Source organism: Lynx canadensis, chromosome X, assembly GCF_007474595.2.
Source record: "Lynx canadensis isolate LIC74 chromosome X, mLynCan4.pri.v2, whole genome shotgun sequence".
Lineage (NCBI taxonomy): Eukaryota > Metazoa > Chordata > Mammalia > Carnivora > Felidae > Lynx > Lynx canadensis.
The window spans coordinates 58,174,556-58,201,222 of NC_044321.2; the positions used below are offsets into that span (position 1 = coordinate 58,174,556).

At 35.3% G+C, this 26,667-nt stretch overlaps 1 protein-coding gene across 1 annotated transcript in view; it reads left to right on the forward strand.

The window, feature by feature from the left end:
- CHIC1 (cysteine rich hydrophobic domain 1) overlaps window positions 1-26,667 on the forward strand; it is a 75,052-nt gene that overhangs the window by 25,166 nt on the left and 23,219 nt on the right. Inside the window, 1 exon segment of the mRNA XM_030305610.1 lies at window positions 7,396-7,551. Within this exon segment, the coding sequence (XP_030161470.1) occupies window positions 7,396-7,551 (156 nt within the window).

Genomic DNA, 26,667 nt, shown 5'->3' on the forward strand with positions numbered 1-26,667 from the left:
AAAACCCTGAATTCTCATTTGTAGTAACTTCAATATTGTAGTTTTTAGTTTGCCTATGGTAACAGAGCACTAATGGATACTATTATGTGTTAAAGGTGGAAACTATTGGCAGGAAAGAAAGAAAATTACTGCATTTTTAAAAAAGTTTTGGTTAATTCATTTACAGAAGCATGTAGTAAAAGAAAACTTATATAACAAATTTTATATACCTTGGCATATAATTTATTCACAATATTTTAAACAAAAAGCAAGTTTTACATTTTGGACTGATTCATTTCTGGCTTAGGCTTCATGCTTTACTTTTATTTTTTTTTATCTGTGCTTATGCACTTCTAAATAAATATCTTAAGTAAAAATTTTACTTCATTTTTTAAATTTATTTTTTAATGTTTATTTATTTATTTTGAGAGAGAGAGAGAGCATGAGCAGAGGAGGGCAGAGAGAAAAAGACAGAGGACCCAAAGTGGGTTCCACATGCTCTTTCTCTATCTCTAAAATAAAACATTAAAAAAATAAAAATTTTTTAAATAAAGATTTAAAAAATTTGTGACGACAGATTTAATAATTTTGTGATTTACATGAGTTTATATCAAAATTTACCATATTTCAAAAATGTGCTTCTGGATATACAATTTAAAGAGAATTGATAGTAATGCTATATTAGACTAGAGCTAAGTATATAAATATGTTTTCCTTATTTTAATTTCTATTTGGTTGCTCAGTAATTCACTAGAAAAAAAGTTGAATCTCACTTTCTGAGAGCTAAATCTTTTTTTAATTTTTAATGTTTATTTATTTTTGAGAGAGAGGGAGAGAGAGAGCACACATGTGAGTAGGGGAGGGGCAGAGAGAGTGAGACACAGAATCCAAAGCAGCCTCCAGGCTCTGAGCTGTCAGCACAGAACCCGACGTGGGGCTTGAACCCAGGAACAGTGAGATTGTGACCTGAGCTGAAGTTGGATGCTTAACTGACTGAGCCACCCAGGTGCCCGAGAGTTAAATATTAAGATAGCAACTTGGCACCTTGTACTTTAAAAGGACATCTCTTTTTCTTCCTCTAAAGAATTGAAGAACTAAAGAGCATTGAATTTGCATTCAAAATATAGCTAATTGACCGAGTGCCATACCTACCTATGGACCTCTCTGGATACCTTCCATTGCCCCTAAGTGCCCACAGGTGTCTTTGTGCACCACACTTAGTCATGTTCCCCCAGCAGCCCTCGCATGCTGTGCCCAACCATGCACCCTCAGCCACTGTTGCACACCATGCCCAGCGTTGTGCCCTTGGCCACCCCTGCAAACAGCCCCCAGCTGTTGCAGTGCTTCAGGGGATCCAGCACAGGACTAGTGGCCCAGACCAAATTTTGGTAACACCGCCCTTCTGCTCCTATCACTGCTTCCCCAGTGATGCCCCCCGACCAGAGCTGGCCTGCTAAGTCCCACTAGCACCACAGAAAGCAAGCACAGCCCACAACATGCCAAGACTCAGTGCAAATATCTGCACTGAAAGGAAAATTGAATCAGACAAAACAGCAGGGCATAACAACACCATAGGATACTCTCCCAAAGTACCAGGTTCTGGTGAACAGGGGACACCACTACATGGACTCCAGGACTTCTTCATAAAATCACTACTTTCAAGAACAGAAGAAACAACTGACTTTCTTAACAAACAGTAAGAGACACAGGGAGGCAGGCAAAATGAGGAGACAAATGAAAGGACAGGACAAGGCCATAGCCAGAAATCTAAGCAAAACAGATGTAAGTAACATGCCTGATGGAGAATATAAGCTGTGATCATAAGGATACTCACTGGACTTGAGAAAAAAAGTGGAAAACATGAGTGAGACCCTTAACACAGAGATGAGGAATAACATAGCAGACATAAAGAGCACAATATAAATGAAATGAGAAACATGCTTGATGTAATGAACAGAGGATGGAAGAAGCAAAGAAATGAATTAGTAACCTAGTAGACAGAGTAATGGAAAGTAATCAAGCTGAACAAAAGAGGGAGAAAAGAATTATGCAAAAACAAGAATAGACTTAGGGAATTCAGTCACTACATAAAATAAATAGCATTCATATTATAGGAGTCCCAGAAAAAGAAGAAAGAGAAAGAGGGCAGAAAATTTGTTTGAAGAAATAATAGCTGGAAACTTCCCTAATCCGGGGAAGGAAAGAGATTTCCAGATCCAGAAGGCACAGAGAGCCCCCAGCAGACTCAGCAAAAGCAGATGACACATAGACATATTGTAATTAAATTTGCAAAATATAGTGATAAAGAAAAAAATACTTTAAAAAGCAAGACAAAAGTAGTCATTAAATTACAAGGGAAAACCCATAAGGCTAACAGGAGATTTTTCAACAGAAACTTGTAAGCCAGAAGGGATTAGCATGATATATTCAAAATGCTGAATAAGAAAGGTCTGCAGCCAAGAATATTCTACCCAGGGCAGCTCTTTCTGCCCACAGGTCCTGTCCCCATGCTTTAATAAAATCACCTTTTTTTTGCACCAAAAATAATAATAATAATAATAATAATAATAATAATAATATCCAGTGAGGCTCATTCAAAATACAAGGAGAAATAAAGAGTTTCCCAGACAAGCAAAAACTAGAGGAGTTCATGACCACTAAACCATCTCTACAAGAAATATTAAAAAGGACTCTTTGAGTGGAGAGACCAAAAGTGACAGTGTAGAGTAGAGGTAGGAAACACAAAAACAGTAAACAAAATTTTTTCTGTAAAAAGTAAAGGAACTCTCAAAAAAAGGATATAAAATACAATAACATATACCTAAAATGTGGGGAGGAGAGGAGAAAAGAATGTGTTCAAACTTAAATAACCATCAACTTAATATAGATGGCTATATGCAGAAGAGGTTATATCCAAACCTAATGGTAACCATATATCAAAAACCACTAATAAATATGCAAATAATAAAGAGAAAGATATCCAAATATATCATTAAAGAAATCCAGCAAACCATGAAATAGAGAAAGACAAAAAAGGATCAGAGAAAATCTTCAGTAACAACCACAAAACAAGTAATAAAGTGGCAATAAATATCTATCAATAATTATGTTGAATGTAAATGACTAAATGCTGCAATCAAAAAACATAGGGTGACAGAATGGATTAAAAAAAAAAGACGTGTTTATTTGCTTGCTACATGCAAGAGACTCATTTTAGACCTGAGGATACCTGCAGGTTGAAAGTGAGATGAGGGAGAAACATTTATCATGCAAATGGATGTCAAAAGAAAGCCAGAGAACAACATTTTTATCAGATAAAATAGACTTTAGAACAAAGACTGGGGGTACCTAGGTGGCTCAGTCAGTTAAGTGTCCAACTCTTGGTTTGGGTGTGAGCCCCACATCGAGCTCTGCAATGGCAATGTGGAGCCTGCTTGGGATTCTCTCTCACCCTCTCTCTCTGCCCCTTCCCCACTTACACTGTCTTTGTCTCTCTTAAAATAGACTTTTTTTAAAAGTAAAGTAAAGTTTTTAAAAAAGACTGTAACAAGAGACAAAGCAGGACACTATATAATAATAAAGGGGATAATCTAACAAGAAGATATAACAATTGTAAATATTTATGCACCCAACATAGGAGCACCCAAATACATTAAACAATTATGGCCAAACATAAAGGAACTAATTGGTAATATAATAATGTAGTAGGGGACTTGAACACATCACCTACATCAATGGACAGATCATCTAAACAGAACTTCAACAAGGAAATAATGGCTTTGAATGACACACTAGAACAGAGGGATTTAACACTTATATTCAGACATTTTATCCTGAAACAAAATACATTCTTTTCAAATGCACATTCATGATAAAAACCCTCAACAAAATAGGTTTAGAGGGAACATACCTCATCATAATAAAGGCCATCTATGAAAAACCCACAGTTAACATCATCCTTAATGGGAAAGAAGTGAGAACAAGACAAGGATGTCTGCCCTCACCACTGGTATTCAACATAGTACTGGAAGTCATAGCCGTAGCAATCAGACAACAGCAAAAACAACAAAAATAAAAGGCATCCAGATTGACAAGGAAAAAGTCAAAGTTTCACTATTTGCACATGACATGATAATATATATAGAAAATCCTAAAGGCTCCACTTTGCTAGAACTGATAAACATAAAGTCACAGGATACAAAATTAATATACAGAAATCTGTTGCATTTCTATACACAGATAATGAAACAGCAGAAAGAGAAATTAAGAAAACAACCTCTTTTACAATTGCACCCAAAACTATAAGATCCGTAAGAATAAACCTAACCAAAGAGGTAAAAGACCTAGACTCTGAAAACCGTAAAACACTGATGAAAGAAATTCCAGACGGCACAAAGAAATGGAAAAACATTCCATGCTCATGGATTGGAAGAACAAATATTGTTAAAATGTCTTTACTATCTAAAGCAATCTACACATTTAATGCAATCCCTATCAAAATACCAACAGCATTTTTCACATAGCTAAAACTAACAATCCTAAAATTTGTCTGCAACCACAAAAGACCCTGAATAGCCAAAGCAATCTTGAGAAAGAAAAGCAAAGCTGGAGGCATCACACTTCCAGACTTCAAGTTATATTTCAAAGCTGTAGTAAACAAAACAGTATGGTAGTGGCATAAAAAGGATGTGGAGAAAAAGAGAATACCCATGTACTATTGGTAGGAATGCAAACTGGTGCAGCCACTGTGGAACACAGTATGGAGGTTCCTCAAAAAAGTTAAAAATAGAACTATATGATCCAACAATCGCACTACTGGGTATTTACCCAAACTCTACAAAAACACTAATTCAAAGGGATACATGAACCCCGATGTTTATAGCAGCATTATTTTTAATAGCCAAGGTATGGAAACAGCCCAAGTGTCCATCAACTGATGAATGAATAAAGAAGATGTGATATATGTCTGTATCTATAGGAATATCATTCAGGATATTGCCCTTTGTGATGACATGGATGGAGCTAGAGAGTATATATAATGCTAAGTGACATAAGTCAGTTGGAGAAAGACAAATACCATAGGATTTCACTCGTATGTGGAATTTTAGAAACAAAACAAGCAAAGGGGAAAAATGAGAGAGAAAAAGCAAGAAACAGACTCTATTATAGAGAACAATCTGGCGATTACCAGAGGGGGTGTGGGGGATGGGTTAAATAGGCAAAGGGGATTAAGGTGATGATCACTTGCCATGATGAGCACAGGGTGATGTATGGAACTGTTGAATTAACTCTATTGTACACCTGAAACTAATATAACACTGTATGTTAATTTACTGGAATTAAAATTAAAAATTAAAAAAAGTGTAGCTAATTATCCTTTTGTTTATAGTAAAATGTGTAACAAGTCTGTGGATTATTAATGGTTGCCAGATCAAACCCCTTGCCTTAAGGTGAGACTCCACGCAAACAAGAGCTTTGCTTTTCTTTCTCCAAATCTAGTCAAGAGATAGGATTCACTGGCTTGCCTTTTCAAAGCATTCTGGTCATGAGGTTCTTTTTAAGTTATGATTTCCATTTCCTGTGAGATATGTAAGACAAAGGTTTTTATTGTCATTTTATTAGGTGGGAAACTAAAACTCAGAAAAATTAAAATGAATTTTCCTAGGATTTTTCATAACTAATAAGTAATTAGAATCCAAATCTTGATTTATTGTCTAATATGCTTAGCCTGTTAGCATGTTCTGTTTTTCAGTCATAAGCCATGGTTCTCTGAATTTATTTTCATATTTATCCCAAGAAGTTAGTCATTTAATTGGAATTCTTTTTACTCAGTGATTGTCTTTAGGTCATATTGCTGACAATTTAGGTGGAGAATAGATTAACTTATTTACCCTTTGTAAATACAGTTTTGAGCCTTGCAGTTTTACAACTGTTGTTGGTTAACATTTAGGAGGAAAATCAAATTTATGGGTTAAGCAATTAACTTTATTGAGTGGCATGAACAATCCTAATAAAGCTAGTATAATTAATGTCTTAATCATAATGGTGCTGAATTCTTTGATCATGTATCTTTATAACATCTGCTAAGGAGTATATGTTTTGTAGTGTCGATTCTAAGACATGTTTATTAAAAGATAAAGTGTAATAAATTGATTCCTCTAGTACAATTTTTACTTGAAAGAGTTGTAAAACTATTTTTTATACCAAACATTCTAAAGGGGTTTTTATTTAATAGCAACTTATTTTTTCTAATATTTTCATAATTTTTGCTTTTACAGTCAGATGCTGGAATTTTTCCCAATAGATTTTACAGTCTAACAGTTTTTTAAATGAAAGGGAATAATTTTTGTGATCCAGAAATGTGATTTCACTGAAAGCAAAATATTTTTAGTATGGCTTTGAATTGTATAACCTTCAAGCAGAATTTTTGGTATTAATCTTATGTCTGTCATGCTCTTTCCTTTGAACTGACTTTATCATTGTTTACAGAGAGGCACAAGCAGCCACTTCCAGGAATGGAGGTAGTGATTTAAAATATTAAATTTGTACATTTAAAGACCTTTCAAATCTGAAAATTTACAGCAGTTTTGAGTCCATTTTATGCTGAGTATTAAGGCCTTTTTTTTAAATATAATCACTCCTCACTGTCTTGTTACTGTAGCTTTTCCCTACAAACAATGGCAAGTGTTAAAATTGTTACATTGCACATTTGCCAGGGAGAAAAAGTTTCAAGAGTTGCCTTTTTTTTTTTTTTAATTTTTTTTTCAACGTTTTTTATTTATTTTTGGGACAGAGAGAGACAGAGCATGAACGGGGGAGGGGCAGAGAGAGAGGGAGACACAGAATCGGAAACAGGCTCCAGGCTCCGAGTCATCAGCCCAGAGCCTGACGCGGGGCTCGAACTCACGGACCGCGAGATCGTGAGCTGGCTGAAGTCGGATGCTTAACCGACTGCGCCACCAAAGGCGCCCCAAGAGTTGCCTTTTTAAAAGTAATCCAGGAATATTGCCAAAGTCTCATTTTAATTCCATTTCCTCTTGTAGTATTTAGATTTTTATTGTTATATTATGCTTCTAGTCTTACTAGTCAGAGATTAGAGACCGTAATATTGCCTGAATGAGAATATTTGGTAGGAAAACTGCTTGACAGGTATTCTTACCATCAATTTTGTTGTCATTTTATTGTTGGTAATTTCAGAAGATTATTTTTGAATATCAGAATAAATTCTGTAAACACGAAATTATATTGTTTTGCTTTCTAATGTCATCCAGAGTATGTAATATGTATACGGAGGAAATATTTTTAGACATGTAATTCCTTAAAGCCTTTGTAATAATACAGACATTTCCTTTAAGTTTAAAGATAAATAGTGGAAACCTTCCCACAAACTGTTAAATAAAGACTGTGCCCTTGTAGGTGGCCCCAGAAGAATTTAAGACCAGCATTGGCCGAGTGAATGCATGTTTGAAAAAGGCTCTCCCAGTCAATGTGAAATGGCTGCTCTGTGGTTGTCTCTGCTGCTGTTGCACACTGGGTTGCAGCCTGTGGCCTGTTATTTGTCTCAACAAAAGAGTAAGTAACCATTTTATTGTGTAACCATAAGAGCTAACATTTATTGAACACTTGTATATGCCAAGTACTTTATATGATTTTTTAAATTCTCATAACAGTGCTATCCTGATTCAAGAGGCAGACTTGGGGACAGAGCTAAAGTCATTTGCCCAGCCTTTATTAACACTTTGTTAAATAATATGAATTCCCACTATTTTAAATAAGTGAAATATAAATAGAGTACAGGAGTAAATACAAATGTAACTAGGCTACTTTCTCCTTTTACAAAACCCAAAACTGTGATTTGAAGTATTTCTAAGCTACAAATAGGAGATCGTGTCTTCAGATCTAAGGAAAAGCAAAAGTGAGAATCACTCTACAAAGCTGGGAGGAGATCCCGCTTAGTTTTGAACATGTTGAAATAACATTATAACAAGACATTACTAGTTACATCATGGATTTAAGACTAATATCTTATTTCATCTTCTTTAGAACTTTAATTTTGTCTTCAGAATGTTTTTATTTTCAGTGGAAAGAAGGAAGCCACCCTGGACCACATTGATGACTTCATTTAAACTTTTAAATAATAATTAGCCTACTGAACCATCTTCAAAATTACAGCACCTTGTACAGCTATAATTAATGAATGATACAGTTGTTTCATAAAGGCCAAAAATGTTAAGTTATTTTTTCTTCTCCATTCTTTCTCCTGCCCTTCTTAATGTGTACTTCAAAAAGGAAAATAATGAAACACTGCCATCCCTATGACTTTTTGAATGGAAAAGTTAAACATTTTATTGATTCTTAAGTACCAGTAGGTCAGAGCTTAACTTTAAGTAAAGCTTAGTTTATTGTTTGTCAAAGCATGTACTGTATTTTCAAATGGCTTTCTAGAAGTTAAAAAAATTGACAACATAAATTTCTTTCCCTAATTGTCATATCTTTTAACAATTACAAAATAGTGATTCCTATCCATTCCCATTATTTTAAAGCCTCAGTGTGAATTAATTATGATTTAGATTTTCTATCACACAAATACAGCTAATTTTAATTACTTAAGAACAGATTTTTTTGGTTTTAATATTATTTAGGATCTATCTTTTTTACTGATGACCTTACTCTTGGCCTGTTTATTGATGCTTTTGCCACAGGTCCTGAAATAGAAGCATTTTTTTCAGTCATGTGGCTTTACTTTGAGAACTTTTGATAGTTCAGTGGAAAGTGAGATATTCAATGGAAAGTGAGATTAATACTGATGCTGTGATTTCACCCTAGCTCCCATTACTTTGGTTAATTAATTATTCATATTGAAGTTGAGGTGTCAGTGCACAGATCTTCCTCAACTTACAGTGGGGTTACATCCAGATAAATTCATCAGAAGAAAATATCATAAGTGGAAAATGCATTTAATACACATAATACACATTTAATACACATAACCTACCAACCAACAATCTAGGCTAGATTAACCTAGCCTACTTAAATGTGTTCACAACACTTACATTAGCCTGTAGTTGGGCAAAATCATCTAATACAAAGCATATTTTATAATGAAGTGTTAAGTAGCTTATATAATTTATTGAATACTGTACTGAAAGTGAAAAACAGAATAGTTGCATGGGTACAGAATGGTGGTAAGGGTATCAGTTGTTTATCCTCGTGATGACATGGCTGACTGGGAGCTGTGGTTTGTTTCCACTGTCCAGCATTACAAGAGAGTATAATACTGCATGTTACTAGCCCAGGAAAAGATCAAAATTCAAAATTTGAAGTATGGTTTCTACTGAATGTTTACAGTTTTCACACCTTCAGGAAGTTGAAACATAGTAAGTATAACCATTGTTGGTCAGGGACCATCTGTATTCTTAGACCACTAATCTGTCAGTTTAAAAACATTTATTTAGTACAGATTTTCAAACTGTCATCCTGTGGGCCAAATCTGGACCATTCTGTTTTTTAAACATTTGAATCAGTTGCCAACATTTAAAAATTGGAATATTTAGGGTCACCTGGGTGGCTCAGTCGGTTGAGCGTCCAACTTCAGCTCAGGTCATGATCTCATAGCTCATGGTTTCAAGCCCTGCATCGGGCTCTGTGCTGACAGCTTAGAGCCTGGAGCCTGCTTTGGATTCTGTGTCTCCCCCTCTCTCTGCCCCCTAACGCACTTGCATTCTGTCTCAGTCTCTCTCAAAAATAAATAAACATTTAAAAAAATTTTTTAATTGGAATATTTAGGGGCACCTGGGTGGCTCAGTTGGTTAAGCATCTGACTTTGGCTCAGGTCATGATCTCACGGCTCATGAGTTCAAGCCCCCCGTCAGGCTCTCTGCTGTCAGCTCAGAGCCTGAAGCCTGCTTCGGATGTGTCTCTGTCTCTCTCTGCCCCTCCCCCACTGGTGCACACACTCTCTCTCTCTCTCTCTCTCTCTCTCTCTCTCTTACCCTGTCTCTCTCTCTCTTTCAAAAATAAAAAAATAAACATTAAAAAGATTAAAATAAAATTTCAGATAGCCAGCCTCTTTTTTTAAGATCTAAAGATCTGACCAGTTGGACCCACATGCCTATATTTCAGCAGTTGGCCCTAGCTGAGTGTTGGTTTCTGCCTTCAAATAGGGCATGAGGTCTCCGATTCACCACAGAACCACCTGGCATTTATATTATCTGCCTTGCTCTCTACAGTTTATAGTTACAGCCCTTGATTTTGTACATGATGTGTTGTTAACACACTAGAAAAAACACTACACACGTGTTGGTAACCTTGTGCAAGATACTGCCCTTTCTAGAGCCTCAGTTTCCTTACCTGCAAAATTGGGATAATATTACTTAATTTTAAGATAGTGTGATGATAAAGAAATTTAAGGTGCCCCACTGCTTTTGTGTCCACAGGGAGACATTTTTAAAAATAAAATACAATAATTTAAGAACTTTTATGCTTTCGCTACTGATTCCTGATCTGTAAACTAAGTTGTATAGACTCTAATAGTTTCATTGTAATGATGATTAGCATTCATTTGCCCAAATCCCTTATTTTACAGGTGTGGAAGCAGATCCAGAGAGATGAAGTGACTTTCTCAGTGTCACATAGTAAATGGCACACCCAAAAAAATATTTTTTTCTGTTTGGTTTCTGTCTCTTGTAACACTGTATTTTCTTGACTACATCATGTTTCCTAGGTCATATTTCCTATTGCTGGGACAAGAAACATTAGGATAAGTGGTATAATAAATAGCCCACTGAGTTTTAATTCTTTAGCAGGGGTTGGCAAACATTTTCTTAAAGGACCAAATAGTAAATACTTTAGGCTTTGTGGGCCAGAAGTCTCTGTTGCAATTACCCAGCTCTCCAGTTTTCATATGAAAGCAGCTATAAGCAATATGTAAATGAGTGAGCATTGCTGTATTCCAATAAAACTTTATTTACAAAAACTTGCAGCAGGCCAGATTTTGTGGGCTAGTTTGCCATCCTGCTCTAGCCAACTCTAATGGAGTATCTAGCTTTATGAAAGTCATGTCTGTGTTCATCCACAAAATAAAATGGAAATAATGTAGTTACATTGCCCTATGTCACAAGGTTGCTTTGTAAACTGATTGTAAAATGTTTCCAAGAAAAAGGCCACCTGGATGGCCCAGTCAGTTAAGTGTCCAACTCTTGATTTCAACTCAGGTCATGATCTTACAGTTTTGTGAGTTTGAGCCCCACAGCACATCGGGCCCTGTGCTAATTGTGCAGAGTCTATTTGGGATTCTTCCTCTCTTTCTGTCCCTCCCCTGTTCTCATTCTTTGTCTCTCTCAAAATAAATAAATAAACTTAAAAAATGCTTCCAAGAAAAGAACTTTGTAAACTGTCTACCTTAATGAACATTTTTTTTTCAGCCAGTATACTTCATGGATATATTTTCTAGTAAATTAGATGAAAGAAAAGAAGTACACATTAGGGTGTCCTGAGTTCTTCCTAGTCACTTTTGGCTCTGATAGGATTCTGTTACTGCATGGTATATGAACTGAAGGTTTTCATTTACCCATTCTTACATTTAGCACTGAAACAACTGTGATATTATAATCAATAGGCCTATTCATGCCACCATGTTTAAATTTGAAATTACTTTTTAAATGTTACCTTTTTTTGCTATAATACTTGCTAAATTGAAAGGGTTGTTCAGATGAAAAGGACTGTTCTCTCAGTCTTGCAACATGAATATGATGTTATTTTCCTTCTGTTACAATTTCATACTTTGTATGACTTTACTCTTTTTAAATTTGTTGTGACTTGTTTAGTGGCATAATATATGGCCCATTCTGGAGAATACTCCATGTACACCTGAGAAGAATTTATATTATATTGTTGTGGAACAGAGTGTTCCATATATATCTGTTAGGTATAGTTGGTTGATAGTGTTGTACAAGCCTTATATTTCTTTTGAAATTTATATGTTGAAGTTCTCCCGCCTAATCTGATGATATTTGGAGGTGGATGGTATATTGGTCTTTGAGACGTAATTAGGTTTGGATGGAGTCATGAGGGTGGGATTCCCATGGTGGAATTAGTGCCCTTATAAGAAAAAACCAGAGCTTGCAGTGCCTGGGTGGCTCAGTCGGTTAAGTGTCTGACTTCGGCTCAGGTCATGATCTCATGGTTCTTGAGTTCAAGCCCCATGTCGGGCTTTGTGCTGACATCTCAGAGCCTTGAGCCCGTTTCAGATTCTGTGTCTCCCTCTCTCTGCCTGTCCCCCACTCATGCTCTCTCTCTCTCCCCCACAAAAATAAATATTAAAAAAAAAGAAAGAAAAAACCAGAGCTTGCACTTTCTCCACAGTGAAAGGTCACAGCAATAAGGCAGCTGTCTGCAAACCAGTGGCCAAGGAAACCAAGGAAGAAGGCTCTCCCCTGAACTCAACAAACTGTGCTAGCCCTCTGATCTAAGATTTCCCATCCATTAGAATTGTGAGAAATAGATTTCTGCTGTTTAAGCCATTGAGTCTATGGTATTTTGTTATAGCAGCCTGAGCATAGTTAAACATATACTGTCCATCTTTTTTCTCTTGTAACACTTTTTTTTACTTAAAATCTATTTTGTCTGATATTATAGCCACCTCAGCTCTTCTTCTTGTTGTTGTTGTTGTTGTTACTGTTTACATGGAGTAGCTTTTTCTATCCTCTCACTTTCAAACTATTTTGGTCTTTGAATATAAATGGATTCTTATGTAGACAGGATATAGATGGATTATGTTTTTAAATTCATTCTGCAAATCTCTGCCTTTTAATTGAGAGTTCAGTCTATTTACATTTAAAGTGATTAATGGTAATATTAGTTTGCTAGGACTACCTTAAAGTATCACAGGCTAGGTGGCTTAGACAACAAATTTATTTTCTCACAGTTCTAGAGGCCGTAAGTCTGAGATCAGCGTGTTGAGAGAGGTGTTTTGTTTTTTTTTTCCTGAAGTATCTCCTTCGTTTATAGATGGCCATTTTCTCTGAGTCTTCATCTGGTCTTCCCTCTTAACATGTCTGTGTCCTTATCAGAAGTGATCAGTCATAGTGGATTACAGCTCACCCTGATTATCTCATTTCAACTTAATTACCTCTTCAAAAACCCTGTATCCAAATATACGCCCATTCTGAGGTACTGGCAGTTGTGACTTCAGTGTATGAATTGAGGGAAAGTAGTTCAGTCCATAACAGAAAAGGAAGGACTTCTGCCATTTTGCTATTTGTTTTCCATATATCATACATATTTTTACTCAGTTACTCCATTATTTCCTTATTTTATATTTAATTGTTTGTAATGTACCATGTACCTTCTAATTTTCTTTATATATATATATATATATATATATATATATATATTAGTTATTTTCTTAGTTGTTACCTTGCAGATTATAATTAACATTGTAAACTTATACTGGTTTGAATTACTGTTACCTTAGCTTTGGTAATACACAAATTCTGCTTCTATGCATATCCATACCTCCACATATGTTATTTTTTAAGTTTATTTATTCTGAGAGAGAGAGAGAGAGAGAGAGCGTGCGCACAAGCAGGGGAGGGGCAGAAGGAGAGGGAGAGAGAGAGAATGCCAACCAGGCTCTGCATGGAGCCAGATACAGGGCTCAAACTCACAAACCATGAGATCATGACCTGAGCCAAAACAGTCGGGCACTTAACCAGCTGAGCCACCCAGGCCCTCCTCCGCATATGTTATTATCACAAATTATATCTTATATATTTGTGTGTCCATTAACATAGATTTATAATTATTATTTTATGCATTTTTTAAATCACATAGGAATAAAAGAGGAGTTCCAAAACAAAAAAACAAAAATATTGTCTTTTACATTTATTTATGCAGTTACTTTTACTGGTGTTATGTCCTCATATGACTTGAGTTATTGTCTAAAGTTCTTTTATTTCAACCTGAAGGACTCTCCTTAGCATTTCTTACAGACAATTCTAGTAGGAATGAACTCCCTTAGGGCTTATTTATCTGGGAATGTCTTAATTTCTCCTTTTTTTTTTTTTTTTTGAAGGATAGTTTTGCCAAATCTAGAATTCTTGGATCACAGATTTTCTTCTAGCACTTTAAATACACCATTCCACTGCTTTGCGACCTCATGGTTTCTGATGGGAAAACAGCAGTTAATCTTAGTGGGGATCCCTTGAATATAGCAAGTCACTTCTCTCTTGCTGCTTTTAAGATTTCTCTCCTTGTTTTTGGCCTTCAAGTTTGATTATAATTTCTTTCAGAATGGATCTCTTTGAGTTTATCCTGCTCAGAATTCTTTGAGCTTCTTGGAATTTTCCTTTTTTATGTGTGTATAGACTCAAATTAATATCTAGTGTCCCTTGATTTCAGCCTGAATAATTTCCCATAATATTTCTTGTACACTGGGTCTGCAGGGAACAGATGTTGTCTGTATTTATCTACAAATATCTATTTCATCTTCACTTTTTAATATATAATATTTTAATTAACTTACTATTTTTGAGCAATTTTAGGTTTACAGAAAAAATTTAAGACAAAGGTACAGAGTTCCCATATACCCTCCTCACCCAACCCCCAACTTACCCTATTAGTAACATCTTGCACTATTGAGGTACAATTGTTAAAACTGATGAGGCCAATGTTGACACATTGTTATTAACTAAAATTCATGGTTTATATTAGAGTTCACTCTTTGTGTTGTACATTCTATGAATTTTGACAAATTTATAATGACCTGTATCCATCATTACAGTATCACAGAATAATAATTTCACTGCTTTGAAAAAGCTACCTATTCATTTCTCTCTCCCACCCCAAAATCCCAAGGAATCCCTGAACTTTAACCTGTTTCCATAATTTTGCCTTTTCCAGAATGTCATATAGTTTAAATCCTACAAGATGTAGTCTTTTCAGATTGGCTTCATTCACTTAGCATATGCATTTAAGGTTTCTCCATGTCTTTTTGTGGCTTGATAGGCCCTTTTTGTGCTAAATAATATTCTGTTGTTTTGTTGCACTACAGTTTACCCCTTCACCTATTGAAGGATGTCTTCATTGTATTCAAGGTTTGGCAATTATAATTTAGGCTGCTACAAACATTCCATGTACAGGTTTCGTGTCAGGAAACTTCAAGTAATTTAGGTAAAAAAAAAAAAACAACAAGGAGTATAATTTCTGGATCATATAGTAAGATTATGTTTAATCTTATAAGAAACTGCCAAATTCTCTTCTAAAGTGGCTATACTATTTTATATTCCCCACCATCAGTGAATAAGACTTTGTGTTGCTCCATGTTCCTGTCAACAGCTGGTGTTGTCAATATTTTGAATTTTGACCATTCTAAGAAGTGTGTAGTGGTATCACTGTTTTTTTTTAATTTGCAATTCTCTAAGGTTATATGATACTAAGCATCTTTCTATGTATTGATTTGTCATCTATACATCTTCTCTGGAGATTTTTCTGTTCATACATAGTCCCATTTCTTAATTTGGTTTTTGTATTATTATTGTGGAGTTTTAAGCACTATTTATATATTTTGGGTACCAGTCCTTTATTGGATATTTGTTTTGAAAATATTTTCTTCTAGGGGAGCCTGAGTCAGCTGAACGACTGACTTCGGCTCAGGTCATGATCTAATGGTTTGTGAGTTCGAGCCCGTGTCGGGCTCTGTGCTGACAGCTCAGAGCCTGGAGCCTGCTTCTGATTCTATGTCTCCCTCTCTCTCTCTGCCCCTCCCCCACTCATGCTCTGTCTCTCTCTGTCTCAGAAATAAACATTAAAAACAATTTTTTAAATAAAAAAATATTTTCTTCCAGTGTGTGTCTTAGCTTTTCATTTTCTTAATAACATCTTTTGCAGAGTAGAAGTTTTTAATTTTAATGGAGTCCAGCTTATCAGGTTTTTTCTTTTGTTCCTTGTGCTTTGGGTTGTATCTAAGAATTCATTACCAAAGCCAAGGTAACTTAGATTTTTCTCATATTATCTTCTAGGAGTTTTATAGTTTTGGATTTTACATTTAGGTCTGTGATCCACATTGAGTAATTTTTGTGAAAAGCCTAAGTCTGTCTCTAGATTCATATTTTTGCATATAGGTGTCTAGTTCTAGCATAATTTATTTTTTCGTTTTTTATGAATATAATTTATTGTCAAATTGGCTTACATACAACACCCAGCTCTCATCCCAACGAGTGTCCTCCTCAATGCCCGTCACCCATTTTCCTTCTCCTCCACCCCCCATCCACCCTCAGTTTGTTCTCTGTATTTAAGAGTCTCTTGTGGTTTGCCTCCCTCCCTCTCTGTAACTATTTTTCTCCCTTCCCTTCCCCCATGGTCTTCTATTAAGTTTCTCAAGATCCGTATATGAGTGAAAGCATATGATATCTGTCCTTCTCTGACTGATTTATTTCACTCAGCATGATACCTTCCAGTTCCATCCACATTGCTGCAAATGGCATGATTTCATTCTTCTCATTGCCAAGTAGTATTCCATTTTCTATATAAACGACATCTTCTTTATCAGTTCATCAGTTGATGGACATTTAGGCTCTTTCCATAATTTGGCTATTGTTGAAAGTACTGCTATAAACATTGGGGTACAAGTAGCATGATTTGTTAAAAAGACTACTCTTTTCACATTAAATTGCTTTGATCATATGTCAAAGATCAGATGACTATATTTGTGTGGGTCTATTTCTGTGCTCCCTATTCTGTTTTACACTGTTTGGCCAATTCAAAACTATCTAGAATATTGCATCTTTACAGTAAGTCTTAAGATTGGGTGGTGTCAGTCCTCTGACTTTGTCCACCTTCAGTATTGTTTTGGCTATTCTGGGTCTTATGCATATCCATAAATATTTTAGAATTTGCCAGTATCCACAAAATAACTTGCTGGAACTTTGAATGGAATTGTTTTGTATCTGTAGATCAAGTTTGGAAACAATGACACCTTGACAATATTGAGTCTTTGTACCCAAATTCATGGATTATCTTAATCATTTAGGTATTCTTTGATTTCTTTTATCAGAGTTTTGTAGTTTTCTTCATATAGATTTTGTATATATTTTATTAGATTTATGCCTGGGTATTTCAGCTTTCTGGACACTAAATGGTGTTATATTTTTCATCTCAAATTCCATTTGTTCTTTGCTCATATAAGAAAGCAAATTACTTTGGCATATTAACATCGTATCCTGCAACCTTGCCATAATCTCTTATTAGTTTCAGGGGTTTTGTTGTTTATTCTTTGGGATCTTCTACCTATTCAACCATGTCATCTATGAAGTAAGACAGTTTTATTTCTTCTTTCTCAGTAGGTATACCTTTTATTTCCTTTTCTTGTCTTAGTGCATTAGCTAGGACCTCATGATGTCAAAAAGCAATGGTGAGAAGAAAGAAATATCCTTGCCTTGCTCTTCTGATCTTAACAGGAAAGCTTTGAGTTTCTTACCATTAAGGATGATATTAGCTGTAGTTTTTTAGTAAGATGTTCTTCAGGAAGTTCCTCTGTTCCTAGTTTACAGGAAATGAATGGGTGTTGCATTTTGTCAAATGCTTTTTCTGCATCTATTGATATAACCATGTGATTTTTCTTTTTTTAGCCTGTTGATGTGATGAATTACATTAATTGATTCTCAAATGTTGGACTAGTTTTGTATAAATCCCACTTATTGTGGTATATACATTGTTGTATTTGTTATGTCCTATTCAGGATTTTTGCATCTATGTTCATGAGGAATATTGATCTGCAGTTTTCCTTTCATATAATATCTTTGTCTAGTTTTGGCATTAGGGCAATACTGGCCTTGTAGAATGAGTTCCACTTCTATTCTGTGGAAGAGATGGTAAAGAAATGGCATAATTTCTTCTTTAAATGTTTGGTAGAATTCATCCATGAACCCATCTGGGCATGAGAATTTCTGTTTGGGGAGGTTATTAATTATTGATTCCATTTCTTTAATAAATATAATCCTTTTCAGATTGTCTATTTCTCCTTTTGTGAGTTTTAGTAGATTGTGTCTTTCAAGTAATTGGTTCATTTCATCTTGCTTATCAAATTCATGGGCATAAAGTTGTTAATAATATTCCTTTATTATCCTTTAATGTTCATGTAGTCATTAATGATAACCCTATTTCATTTCTTGTATTAGTAACTTTTGTCTTTTTTCCTAGCTAACCTGGCTAGATATTGACTAATTTTACTGATCTTTGCAAAGAACCAGTTTCTAATTTTGTCAATTTTCCCTATTGAAGTCATCAATTTCACTGATTTCTGCTCTAATTTGCATTACCTTTTTCTTTTTAATCTGGATTTAATTTGTTCTTTTTCTGTTTTCCTGAGGTGTAAGCTTATATGATTGATTTTAGATCTTCTTTTCTACTGTATGCATTCAATGCTGCAAATTTCCCTCTAAGCACTGCTTTCACTGCATCCCATAAAATTTGATAAGACGCATTTTCATTTTCATTTAGTTTTAAATATTTTTAAGTTTCTCTTGAGATTTCTTCTTGACCTATGTATTATTTAGAAATGTGCTGGGGATGCCTGGGTAGCTCATTCAGTTGGGAGTCTGACTCTTGATTTCAGCTCAGGTTATGATCTTGAATTTCATGGGTTTGAGCCCCTCGTTGGGCTGTGTGCTGCCAGGGTCCTGCGCTGTTGGTGCTTGAGAATCTCCCTTATCCTCTCTCTCTGTCCCTCCTCTTTCCTCCTCCTCCCCCCACAATAAATAAATTAATTAAAAAAAAAGAAATGTGCTGTTTAATCTAAGTGTTTGGGTATTTCCCAACTACCTTTCTGTTGTTGATTTCTAATTTAAATCCACTGTGGTCTAAGAGTATGCATTGTATGATTTCTAATTTTTGAAATAAGTTAAGATGTTGTAGGACCCAGAATGTGGTCTGTTTTGGTCAGTGTTCCATGTGAACTTGAGAGTAATGTGTAGTTTGCTGTTATTTGATAAAGTAACCTGTAGATGTCAGTTATATCCAGTTGATCAATGGTGCTGTTAAGTTTAGTTATATCTTTACTGACTTTCTGCCTACTTGATCTATTCATTTCTGATAGTGGGCTATTGAAGTCTCCAACTATAAGCGTGGACTCCTCTATTTTTCCTTGAAGTTCTAACAGTTTTTGACTCACATAGTTTGATGCTCTTTTGATATACCCATACATATCAAGAATTGTTATGTCTTGGAAGATTGACCTTTTTATCATTGTGTAATACCTCTCTTTATATTTGATAATTTTCCCTACTCTGAAGTCTGCTTTGTCTGAAATTACTAAAGTAACTCTGGCTTTCCTTTGATTAGTGTTACTATGGTATATCTTTCTCTATCCCTTTACTTTTAGTTTCTTTAAATAAGGGGATTTCTTACAGACAATACATAGGTGAATCTTCTTTTGATCCACTCTGACAATCTCTAATTGATACATTTAGACCATTGATGTTTAAAGTGATTATTGATATAGTTGAATTAATATTTACCATGTTCATTAGTTTTCTATTAATTGCTTTTGTTTTTTGCTCCTGTTTTTGTCTCCCAGTCTTTTTCTGCCTTGTGTCATTTAAACTGAGTATTTTGTGGGGCGCCTGGGTGGCGCAGTCGGTTAAGCGTCCAACTTCAGCCAGCTCACGATCTCGCGGTCCGTGAGTTCGAGCCCCGCGTCAGGCTCTGGGCTGATGGCTCAGAGCCTGGAGCCTGCTTCCGATTCTGTGTCTCCCTCTCTCTCTGCCCCTCCCCCGTTCATGCTCTGTCTCTCTCTGTCCCAAAAATAAATAAACGTTGAAAAAAAAATAAACTGAGTATTTTGTATGATATCATTTTTTATCTTCCCTTAGCATATCAATAATCCTACTTTTTAATATTTAGTGATTGCCCACAAAAGTGAGTTTGTAGTATATATATAACCAGTCCAAGACCACTTTCAAATAACACAATACCACTTCCCAGGTAGTATGAGTACCTTATTACAGAGTATTTCCAATTCCTCCATCCCCTCCCTTATACCATTGCTGCCATTCATTTTACTTATCCATAGGCTATAATCATTGAATACATTGTTGTTATTATTTTGAACAAGTTGTTGCCTGCTAGATCAATTAAGAATAAGAGAAGTACCCCAATTTAACCCTCAAATTGGGCAGCATGAAAACTTTTACTGAAAAAATAAAATAAAATAAATAAACCCTTACTGTGCCTATAGTTTTTCCTTCTCTAATGCTTCTCTAAGATCTAAGTGTCTTATATATAGCATTTTTCTTCTCTCTTAAGAACTTCTGTTAACATTTATTGCAAGACAGTTCTACTGGTGACAAGTTCCCTCAAATTTTTGTGTGAGAAAGTCTATTTCTCCTTCATCTTTGAAGGACAGTTTTGCTCAGTATGGAATTCCATGTTGGTGGTACTTTTATCACTTTAAATATTTCATTCCACTCTCTTCTTGACTTGCATGGTTTCTAAAGAGCTGTCCGATGTAACTCTTATTTTCTCCTTTATACATAAGGTATTTTTGCCCTCTGGCTTTGTTCAAGATTTTTCCTTGATTTTCTGCAGTTTAAATATGAGATTATTAGGTATAGATTTTTGAGTATCTACCTTTGTATTCTCTGAGCTTCTTCAACCTATGGTTTGATGGCTTTCATTAATTTTGGAAAATTATTTTATCACCATTACTTTATTTTTTAAATATAATTTATTGTCAAATTGGCTTCCATACAACCCCCAGTGTTCATCCCAACAAGTGCCCTTCTCATTTCCCATCACCCATGGGTATCACTATTACTTTAAGTACTTCCTCTGTTCCTATCCCTCTTTACCTTCTGGTATTTCTATTATGTGTCTATTGCTCCTTTTATAATTGGCCCCTAATTCTGAGATATTCAATTCATTTTTCTTTTTTTTCCTTTTATTTTCATTTTGAAAGTTGCTGTTGATATATCTTCAATCTTCACTGATTACTTACCTCAGCCATGTCCAGTCTGTTGATGAGCACATCAAAGGCATTCTTTATTTCTGTTATGGTATTTTTGCTTTCTACCATTTCCTTTTGATTTTTTTCTTACATTTTCCATTTCTCTGCTAATATTATCCATATGTGTTCTTTCATGTTGTCCGTTTTTTGCATTTCAGTATGTGGCATATTAGTTTTATTTGATTAATAGTCCCAGTCTGATAATTTCAACATCTCTGCCATTTCTGAGTCTGGGTCTGATGTTTGCTATTTCTTGTAGTATGATTTCTACTTTTTGTTTGAAAGCTACACATAGATGAAAGAAACTGAGGTAAATAAGCCTTTAAATAAGATTTTATGTTGTCAGGCTAGGCATTTGGCTTTACTTACTATTTGCTATAGCTGTCAGTGTTGGAGGCTAAACTTTCCCCAGTGTCTTTGTTTTTGTCTGGCCTGTTTTTAGATTTCCCTAGAGATTTCTTTTTTGTTTTTTTAATCTAACATAATTTATTTAACAAATTGCCTGGTGTAGGGGACCATAAGTAAATTATCTTCATTTTTTTGCTTGTTTTTATTCTTTATTTTTTGAAGTATAGTTGGTGTACAGTATTATATTAATTTCAAGTGTACAGCATAGTGATTCAACAGTTCTCTACATTGCACAGTGCTTACCACAGTAAGTATAAAAGTATAATTACCATCTGTCATCATACACAATTATTACAATATTATTAACTATATTCCCTATGCTGTACTTTTATCCACATGATTTATTTATTTTGGATATTGTCTGAGATGCAATTCTTTTAGTTGTATTCCCATATTGTAAGAAGCCTTATTGATGTAGTGGTAAGGTGTTGGAGGACTGGAAGTGTTCTGTAGTACTATGATTTGGCCTGAGTTCTTTAGCGACCCCATGCCCCTGAGCTGTGCCCTTCACAAGTGCTTCTCAATTTGTTTTGTTTTGTTTTGTTTTTCCTTTTAGGTGGGACAGGAAGGCTAGAGGGTACTGGTGTTGTATATTTCCCTTCCCCGAGATTGGTTAGGCTCTAGCACAATAGTTTCTCTTAAGAGCAGGCTTTAAGAACAGAATGTTCTGGGCATATTTAAAAGTATCTGTTTTTTCCCTTTCCTTCCTAGAAGGATGAGAGGAGTTTTCTCCAATCACTGTGAGAACCTGATAGGGCTCCTTGTAATAAAACTCAAAAGTGTGAGTCTTCCCTGGGACTGGAGCCCTTTGGAATTTTTAACTCTCAGACTTGTCCCCACTGAGCTTCCAGAAATTCATCAAGTTCAGGTCCTGCTATCCTAGTCCTGGTTCCCAGAGTTTTCCCCCTGGGTTTCTACTCTGGTAAATTGTGCTTATTTGTATTCATTTGTATCTCTGCTCAGTCTTGGAGGCACTGATATGTCTTATGATCTCACTTCTCTGATGAATCTGTAAGGAGTTGGTTTTCAGGTTGTTCTGGGTCTTTTTTTCTTCTTCATATGTGGGCAGGAGAGACAACTTCCAAGCTCTTTACATGCCTAAATGGATTACCTTCATTTTTTTAAGTTAATTTTGATGCATATGGGATTCTTGGTTGACAGTCTTTTTTTTCTTTCATCACTTTTGATTTGTTATCCTACTGACTTCTGCCCCACATTGTTTCTATTCAGAAGTCAGCTATTTATCTTACTGTAGTTTCCTTGAAGTAATCAGTCAATAAGTAATCTCAGTGAGAGCAATTAATCAGTCTCACTGCTTTCATGATTGTCTATTTTTCTGTGGCTTTCAACATTATACTGTTATGTATCTGCTATGGATCTCCTTGTGGTTTATTCCTGGTTGGACTTCTTGAGCTTCCTAGGTGTGTAGATAAACATTTTTCATTGAATTTAGAGGTTTTCACCATTATTTCATTAAATATTTCTTCTGTTTTGCTCTTGTCTTTTTCTGGTACTCCCAGTGTATGTATGTTGGTGCCCTTAATGATGTCTAACATTTCTCTGAGGCTGTTTTCATTTTCCTTTATTCTGTTGTTTTTTTTGTTTTTGTTTTTGTTTTTTTGCTTTTGAGATTGCATATTATCTTTTGATCTTTCTTTGGGTTCACTGATTATTCTAGCTCACATCTACTTTGTGTTCTTTTACTGAATTGTTCATTTCAGTTTTGTACTCCCCAACTCCAGAATTCCATTTGATTCTTTTTAATAATTTATATCTCCTTGTAGTCTTCACTTAATGAGCCATTGACATAATTTCATTTTTTTAATTTCTGGTCATAGCATGGCATATTTTATTCCTTTATTGTGAGAATCTTTATTCCATTTTTGGTCCATATATCCTCCTTGTTGCACACATTTAAAGTTACTTCAGGGGCACCTGGGTGGCTCAGTTCATTAAGAATCCAACTCTTTTTTTTTTTTTTAATTTTTTTTTTCAACGTTTATTTATTTTTGGGACAGAGAGAGACAGAGCATGAACGGGGGAGGGGCAGAGAGAGAGGGAGACACAGAATCGGAAACAGGCTCCAGGCTCTGAGCCATCAGCCCAGAGCCTGACGCGGGGCTCGAACTCACGGACCGCGAGATCGTGACCTGGCTGAAGTCGGACGCTTAACCGACTGCGCCACCCAGGCGCCCCAAGAATCCAACTCTTAATGTTGGCTCAAGTCATGATCTTACCATTTGTGAGACCGAGCCCTACATCAGGCTCTGCGCTGACAGCATGGAGACTGCTTGGGATTCTGTCTCTCCCTCTCTCTATGCCCCTCTCCTATATGTGCACGCTCTCTCTCTCTTTCTCTCTCTCTCAAAATAAATAAATGAAAACATTTAAAAAATAAAGTTACTTTTTGTTGTCTGAGTAGCTCAGTCAGTTAAGCCTCCAACTTCAGCTCAGGTCATGATCTCACAGCTTGTGAGTTCGAGCCCCACATCGGGCTTTGCTGACAGCTCAGAGCCTGGCACCTGCTTTGGATTCTGTGTCTCCCTCTCTCTCTACCCCTCTCCTGTTCGCACTCTGTCTCACTCTCAAAAATAACTAATAAACATTTAAAAATAAATGAATGAATGAATGAATGAATGAATGAAGTTGCTTCAAATTCATCTCTGCTTCTTTTTCAGGCTCCTACACCTTCATAACAAGATGTCTGCAGTCTATAATTTTTTAAAGTTCCGTTTTTTCATTTGAGGGTAGGGTCATCTATCTATCGTAAAGAAATTCCTTATATTTTGGTCAGCTAATGACATCCTTTCTTGGTTTCTAATGTGTTCGCTGGATTTTTCTGAAAAATTTTTATAGTAGTAAAATACATATAACATAAAATTTACCATTTTAAGCATTTGGGGAGGGAGTGGGGGGGGGGAGACGGAGATAGAGAATCTTAAGCAGGCTTCACACCCAACATAGATCCCAATGCAAGGCTCAATCTCACGACTGTGAGTTCATAACCTGAACCAAAATCAAGAGTCAGACGCTTAACTGACTGAGCCACCCAGGGGCCTCCATTTTAAGTGTTTTTAACCATTCAGGAACATTAATTACATTCACAGTGTTATATAACCATTACCATTATCTATATTCAAATCTTTTTCATTACCCTTTCCGAAACTCTGTAACCATTAGGTAATAATTCCTCATTCGCCTTCCCTGTAGACCCTGGTAACCTCTAATCTATTTTCTGTGTCTACACATTTGCCTAGCCTAGATACTCTATATAAATAAAATGATTCCATATTTGTTCTGGTATTATTTCACTTAGTTTATTTCACTTAGCATAATGTCTTCAAGGTTCACCCATGTCATAGCATGTTTAAGAACTTCATTCCTTTTGGGGCACCTGGGTGGCTGAGTCAGTTGAGTGTCTGACTCTTGATCCCATGCAGGTTATGATCTCATGGTTCATGAGATGGAGCCCTGTGTCAGACAACATGGAGCCTGCTTGGGACTGACTCTCTCCCTCACTCTCTGCCCTTCTGCCATTTGCATGTGAGCTCTTTCAAAATAAACTTTTTTTAAAAAAGAACTACATTCCTTTTTATGGATGAATAACAGTATATTATTATATATATTCCACATTGTTACTCCACTCATCATTTGATGGATGCCTGAATTCCTTTCACCTTTGTCTATTGTAAATAGTACTGCATTCGACATTGCCATACAAATATCTGTTCAAGTCCATGCTTTCAATTCTTTTGGAAGTACACCTAGGAGTAGAATTGCTGATAATTGTTTAGCTTTTTGAGAAACTGCCAAACTTTTCCATTGGAGCTGCACCATTTTACATTCCCATCAGTAATGCACAAGGATTCCAATTTCTGCAGGTCCTCACCAACATTAGCTATTTTCTATTTTATTGCTAATAGCCACTCTAATATGCATGAAGTAGTGTCTTACTGTGGTTTTGATTTGTATTTCTATAATGGCTAGTGTTGAGCATTTTTACATTTGCTATTGGCCATTTCTAATATTAGGTACTTTGCTCATTTTGCAACTTAAGTTGTTTATTTGTTGTTGAGTTGTGGGAGTTTTTATATATTCTGCTTATTAATCCCTTATCAGATGTATGATTTGGAAATATGTTCTCCCATTCTGTACATTATCTTTTCACTCTCTTGATAGTGTCATTTGATGCATAAAAGATGAAAATTTTGATGAAGTCCAGTTAAACTATTTCCCCCTTTTTTGCCTGTCCTTTCAGTGTCATATCCAAGAAAATATTGCAAAATCCAATGTCATGAAAATGGTCTCCTATGTTTTCTTCACAGACTTTTATAGTTTTCACTCTTATGTTTGGTTCTTTCATTCATTTTGAGTTAATTTTTATATATTGTGTAAGTTTAGAGTCCAACTTAATACTTTTGCATGTGGATGTATAGTTTTCCTTGTAGCATTTACTGAAGACTATTCTTTTTCCCCATTGAATAGTTAGCACTCTTGTCAAAAAAGAGTTGACCATATATGTTTGAAGATTTATTTCTGGGCTCCATTCTATTCCATCGGTCTCTATATCTGTCTTTATTCCAGTACCATATTTTTTTTTTTGGTTACCATTGCTTTGTAATAAATTATGAAATCAGGAAATGTGAGTCCTTCATATTTGTTCTTCATTTTTAATTGTTGCCTAATAATGGTCTCTTGATTCCATATGAATTTTAGGATGGGTTTTTCTATATCTACAAAAAAGTCACTGGGATTCTGATAAGGATTACATTGAATCTGTAGATCATTTTGGATAATATTGTCATCTTGGCAATACTAAGTTTCCTAATCCATGGACACAGAATGTCTTTACATTTACTTAGGTCTTTAAATTCTTTTAACAATGTTTTGTAGTTTTCTGTGTACAAGTCTTTCACTTCTTTGCTTAAGTTTATTGTTTATTAAGTATTTTACTCTTTTTGGTGCTATTGTAAACATAATTATTTTCTTAATTTCTTTTTTGAATTATTTACTATTGTATAGAATGCAACTGAATTTTGCATGTTGATTTTGTATCCTGAAATATTGCTGAATTTGTTAGCTCTAACAGATTTTGTATACATTCTTTTGGGTTTTTTACATATAAGATAATATCACCTGCAAACAGAGATAATTTTACTTCTTCCTTTCCAATTTAGATGCCTTTTACTGTTTTTCTTGTATAATTGACCTGTCTAGAATTTCTAGTAGTATACTGAATAGACATGGCAAATGTAGGCATCGTTGTCTTTTTCCTGTCT